Source organism: Brachypodium distachyon, chromosome 1 (assembly GCF_000005505.3).
Source record: "Brachypodium distachyon strain Bd21 chromosome 1, Brachypodium_distachyon_v3.0, whole genome shotgun sequence".
Lineage (NCBI taxonomy): Eukaryota > Viridiplantae > Streptophyta > Magnoliopsida > Poales > Poaceae > Brachypodium > Brachypodium distachyon.
This window is the reverse complement of record NC_016131.3, coordinates 67,579,443-67,585,442: the sequence shown is the minus strand read 5'-3', so window position 1 is coordinate 67,585,442 and position 6,000 is coordinate 67,579,443. Positions and strand designations below refer to the sequence as shown.

Genomic DNA, 6,000 nt, shown 5'->3' with positions numbered 1-6,000 from the left:
CAGACAAGGATTAAAAGAAAAGAAAGAAGAACTAACTAAAACAGCTTAAAAACAACACTCAAGGTGGTTCCCACAACAATCTTCGGAGAGCTTTGGCGCCGGCAAAAGCCCAAGCCTGGGCCTCGTCCCTAATGAAATTAATGATTTGACACAAGGAGGTTTCCTTGTCCCGGAAGATCCTTTCGTTCCTTTCGCGCCAAACAGAGCTACATATGAGGATGAAGAGCGAGCTCATGCCATGACGGTGCCCGGTGTCAGTCTCGAGCATCAGGGATTCCCGGAAATCAGACACTGAAACCGTGACGGACTGCAGGGACGCCGCCACTCCCTGGCAGTTAGGCCACAACGCCGCCTCGAGCCACAGGCGGGTGGTGAAAGTGCATGCGACGAACAAATGGTGGGTGGTCTCGAGGTTGCGTCGGCAAAGTGCGCAGAAATACTCGTTTGGCCAGCCTCTCCGTTGTAGCCGATCGGCGCACCAAAGGCGATCCTAGAGAAGGAGCCACGCAAAGAAACGGTGCTTGGGGGGAGCCCAGGCACGCCAGACCGTCTACAACAAGTCAGAGTTGGTGCGACCGATGAAGTGGAGAAGGTAGGCGGATCGCGGGGAGTATTGCCCACTGTTGGTCAGGGTCCAGCAGATGGAATCGGGGACGCCGGATTGGAGGACGATGTTGGCATGGCGGATTTCCCTCCAGGCATGAACGAACTCGAGAAGCAGCGGCGTGGAGCGGTCAGGTAGATCAAGGACCCAGCGATTGTCGTCAAGAGCCTGGGCGACAGACCGCCCTTTCCTTCGGGAGCAAGCGAAGAGGAGCGGGTATGCCGCGCGCAGATGCTGACTGTGGCTCCAGCTAGAGTGCCAGAAAGAGGCCGTCATGCCGTCGCCGATCTAGACGCGAGTGGCAGCGGCGAAGAGATCCCGATCCGTAGCATCGCAAGGCGGGGGGGTGCCCACCCAAGGGCGGTCCGGCGCAATCCACTCGAGCCATAACCAACGGAGACGAAGCGCACGGCCGAAAGCGTCGAGGTTGGGGAGCCCTAGCCCCCCGTGGGCAGTCGGTGAGCAGACCCTGGCCCAATGAATTTTGCATTTGCTGCCCGCAATGTCATTCTCTTCCACGCCCCAAACGAGCGGCGACAGATCTTGTCGAGGGATGCGAGGAAGGCCTTGGGCAGTTTCATCGCCGTCATGGCGTAGACCGGGAGGGCGCTGAGCATGGAGGAAGTGAGAGCCTTGCGGCCGCCAGCCCGCGAGCCGAGCGCGGGCCCGATCAAGAATGTGCTGAAGGTGGACCATTTTCAGGCGACCAAGGGTCAGGGGCAGTTCAAGGTAGCGAATGGGCAAGTGAACCCTAGTCCCTGCGAAGTTGGCCAGCACGTCGGCAAGGTCAATGTCATCACAGTGGATGCCGGTGACCTCGCATTTGTTGATATTGATGCGCAGGCCGGTTGCGAGCCCAAACTCCTCGAGGATCAAAAGGAGGAGCTGCATGTCCTGCCGAGCCGGGTTGAGGAACACAATGGCGTCGTCGGCATAGAGGCTGGTACGAAGCGCCGCCTCGCGGATGGGCAGCGGCGAGAGTCCATCCAACTCCGTGGCCTGCTGCAAAACGCGTTGCAGGGGGTCGATGGCAAGGATGAACAGCAACGGGGACAAAGGATCCCCCTGCCGCAGTCCACGCCGATGAACAATGGGTTCGCCGGGTGAGCCATTGAGAAGCACCGAGGAGGAGGCGGTCGAGAGGAGAAGGGGAATCCAATCGCGCCAGCGAGCCGGGAAGCCGAGGCGATGCAGAAAATCAAGCATGTAGTCCCAGGAGACGGAGTCAAAGGCTTTGGCAAAGTCGATCTTGATCAGGAGCGTGGGTTTCTTGCGTCGATGGAGAGCGCGGGCTGCGTTCCAAACAAACAGAAAGTTATCGTGAATGCACCTGGACTTGAGGAAGGCGTTCTGAGCGGGCGAAATGAGCTCCCCCATGTGCGGCGTAAAGCGGCGAGCGAGCACCTTGGAGAAGAGCTTAGCAAAGGAGTGAATCAAGCTAATAGGCCGCAGATCGTGCACGGAAGTGGCGCAGGCTTTCTTGGGCAGTAACACGATGAAGGCCGAGTTTAGGGCGGTGAAATTGCCGCCGGCGATGAAGAACGTGTTGTTGAAGGCGGCGAGGAGGTCCAGCTTGATGATGTCCCAGGAAGAGCGGAAGAAGACACCGGTGAAGCCGTCGGGGCCCGACGCCTTCTCGGCCGGCGAGGCTTGGACGGCGGCCCAAATCTCGTCGAGGGTGAACGGGTTATCCAGCCCGGCACGGGGAAGTACAGGCATGTCCAGCGAGTCGCAGAGAAGGGTGCGAGCACGAGGTGCAGCGGACCCGAGAACATTTGAGAAGTGCCGCAGAAGGGCATGGGCCTTGTCGTCGTGCGCCACGTGAATGCCGGTGTCAGTAGAGACCTGGTGAAGAAAGTTCTTGCGTCGTCGAGCGTTGATCTTGATGTGAAAGAAACGCGTGTTGGCGTCCCCCTCCCGGAGCCAGAGCTGACAGGAGGCCTGCCGGCGACGCGCCCGCTCCACGACGGCCAGAACAAGGATTCTGGGCTTTAGGGCACGATGGAGAAGGAACTCCGATGGTGACAGGACACATTCCTCCTGAGCGGTGTCCAGACAGAAGACGATTTCAAGCGCAAGATGTAGCTGGAAACGCGTGTCGCTGAACAACCCTCGGCTCCAACGACGAAGGGCGCGACCAGTGTGCCCGAGCTTGACGTGCAACCTATGCAAAGGATTGGTCGAAGCCACCTCGTCCTGCCAAGCCCTCGCGACCGTCTCAGCGAAACCAGGGTGCCGCGGCCAGAAGTTCTCAAAACGGAACCGCGCCTTGCGCGGCGGCATGCTGAAGCCGGCGAGGAGAAGCGGACAGTGGTCCGAGTGCGTGGTGGAGAGGGCTTGTACGGCGTAGGGCAAGAACAGGGCGTCCCAGGACGTGTTGCAGAAAATGCGGTCGAGCTTGACAAGGGTGGGGTGCTCCCTTTCGTTGCTCCAGGAGAAGCGCCGGTTGGAGCAGCGGAGCTCGAAGATCTCGGCATAATCAATCGCAGCACGGAACTGACCCATGAGACGCCGACAAAGATTGAGGTTGTTCTTATCCCTAGCTTCGTAGATGAGATTGAAATCTCCGACGATGAGCCATGGCTCTCCTTGGCGCGAGGCCTCTCATCTCCTGCAGGAAGGTGGGTTTGAGCGCGTCGTCCGCAGGGCCGTACATGGTGGAGATGTTGAACGCAAGCCCGGAGCGCAAGATGGTGACGATGGCGGAAAGGGAGAGCTGGCCGAGCCGAGGGCTGGAGATGGACACGATATCGGAGTCCCAGAAGATGGCCACTCCACCACGCGTGCCGTCGGCCGGAAGGAAGAGACGGGAGCGCCGGGAGGGCCCAGCCGTCTCGCAAGCCACAAGGTCGTCGATGGAGGCTAGCTTTGTTTCTTGGAGACACAGAATCGCGACCTTAGCCGCAGTGGCAAGCTCGCAGACGGCCGCCCGACGAGCAACGTTGTTCAGCCCTCGAACATTCCAGCAGAGAATGGGGCAAAGAGCTTCACTCATTGGGACACAAGAAGAACTCCGAAGGTGACGGCGACGTACAATTGTTGAATTGAAAAACACAAACCGGCCATACAGGGGGAGGAGACGGCCCCAAGATGCGTTACCGCCTAACATCCGTCTCCCAAACCACACAACACAAACAAACAACTGGCATAGGGCCAGCCGGCGCCGAACTAAGCAGAGCTGCAAAGACATAGGAACTAATGCGCCGGAGTGGCGGCTCTAGTGGACGATGCCTGTGTGGCGGCGCGAAGAAGTGCCTCGCGATCAAGCCTGGTCATGATCACGAGGCCGTCCACGTCAACCTCGCTGAGTAAGGGCGGTGGCGGCGATGTCGGCCCGTTGCTCCTCCTGGTCGATGACGCCCAACTCCTTGGCTAGGCGAAGCGTGGCGCGTTGGGCCACCGGCGTGGTGGAGATCTTCCCGGCCTGCCGCGCACTACGTCAGGGGGCGACAGTAGCCGTGGCCGTCGAACGGGGTGGAGGTGCAGGCGTGGGTCCCAGCACCGAGGGTGGCGGGGCGGTGAAGAGGGAGCGCACCACGCTGGCGTGCTCGTTGATGGTGACCTACTCCACTTGGTCGGTGACGCCGCCGAGTGCCGAGTCACCGGGCGGGGCGAGCAGGGGCGAGACCAACCCCAGCGGAGACGGCCAGGAGGTAGCCCTGCGTCCAACACCTGCAACAAAGAGGTCAAAGCCCTGTGTGAACATGATCAGCGAAGCGATGGCGGCGACCAGATGGCATCAAGCTCAAACGCCATCGAGTCGACGTTCTGCAACGGCCAGCAGAGATCCTCAAGCTGCTCAGACGCCATGAGCTCAGCCAGAGGATCCTCGCTGGATTCGGAGGAGCGGCTGATCAGCGACGAGGGCATGACGGCTAGGGCGGTGATCTCCGCGACCGGGGTGCAGAGTTCCTTCACCGCCGGAGAGCAGAGGCGCTGTGGGAGGGGGCCATGAAGCGGGAGCGGAGGTGGTGGTGGCAGGATCTCCCCGGCCCGGCCTGCAGCCGTGGGCGGAGAGGCAGGCACGGAGGCGGCTCGGCGACGACTCACTGGTGTGCAGCTCCGGTGTCGTTCACCGCCGTTACCAGGCGCAGGTGCAGCCGCGCGGTGGCTGGTGGAGTCGTGGGCGAGTGTCGTGTCGTGCCTGGCGCAGCGGGAGCGGTCCGCGTCGTCCCCGGTGTCGTCGCGTCTGTACGGTGCTAGGATGCCGCGGCAGGCCTCCACGTGTCGCCGCCCCGCACCCGAGAGCGGCTGGTCGCCGTCCTGGACGTCGAAGAACCAGGAGTACAGCTGGACGGCGGGAAGCGACGGCGCCTCATCACAGCTCGAGGAGGGTATGCCGCTCTGGCCCGAGGAGGGCGTGCGCACCTCACGCACAATCCAGTCCTCCGCCCGGTCGATGTGAATGAGGGATCGGAAATGGAGCCCCTCCGGTGGCGGGGCAACCTCCCAGCGCGGCGGAGAGTAGCCGTTCATCTCCTCCACCCGCCCGGCGCCTGCGCGAAAGACGGTGAACTCGTGGACGCTGGGGATGCGGTCGAGGCTCCAACACCAGACCCAGCAACTGAAGAGCTTGGTGTTGTCCCTGGCGAAGGTGCATCTGTCGAGGCGATCCACGATGGCGTCCCTGGCGAGAACGGACTCGGCCCCCTCGATGGACCACAGATGCAGAGGCATCTTCTCGATGCAGACGCGCACGTGCAAGGTGTAGGTCTGGAGCGTACCGTGCGCAGCTTCACGCCAGGGCTGCAGGACGAAGGGGGCACCGTCGATGACGATGCGGCCGAGACCGATGGCGCGATCGCGGTGGGCGGTGTCGTCGAAGTGCACGAAGAAATCCTCGGGCATGTGGCGGGTGACGCGCGGGCAGTGAGACGGGATGCGCAGGGCGCTCTCCAGCGCCCGACGACGAGGATCGGGCTGGCCACGTGGTACTGGTCGACAGCCTTGACCAGCACGCCGTGGCTGCGCAGTGTGTCGATCTGACGCTCAATGGAGCGCGACGCCATGATGATGGAGTGACTCGCCCTCGAGCGGCACGGTGCCGGGAGCGTGATGGCCCGGCTAAGCATGTCGGCAGAGGGCGGCGGAGCAGGGAAGCGCAGACGCCGTGCGATGGGCGGACGTAGCCCGTCGGAGACCGAGGCAGTGGCCTTGGCTCGGGCGGCCTTGCAGCGTGAGGATTCGGAGGCCAGGTGTCCCCAAGCCCAGCACTCAATGCAGCGCGGCGGCTCCTTGCAGTCCTTGCGGCGGTGGTCTTTGCTAAGGCAGCGGAAGCAGCGCCCTCTGAAGCATCTTAAGAAGGCAGCGCAAGCCGGGCTGGGCTGGTGGAGCATGGGACGCCGACCAGCCGGAACAGGGGAGAGTGGCGCCTCGAGCAAACCACAGTTCAGGAA

General features: G+C 62.2%; 1 protein-coding gene across 1 annotated transcript; it reads right to left on the bottom strand.

Annotated features, from left to right (window-relative positions):
- Window positions 1-550: 550 nt before the first annotated feature.
- Window positions 551-880, bottom strand: LOC104582387. The gene has a single exon (XM_010231899.1). The coding sequence runs from the start codon at window positions 878-880 to the stop codon at window positions 551-553; it is 330 nt and encodes a 109-aa protein (XP_010230201.1).
- Between the last annotated feature and the right edge of the window lie 5,120 nt (window positions 881-6,000).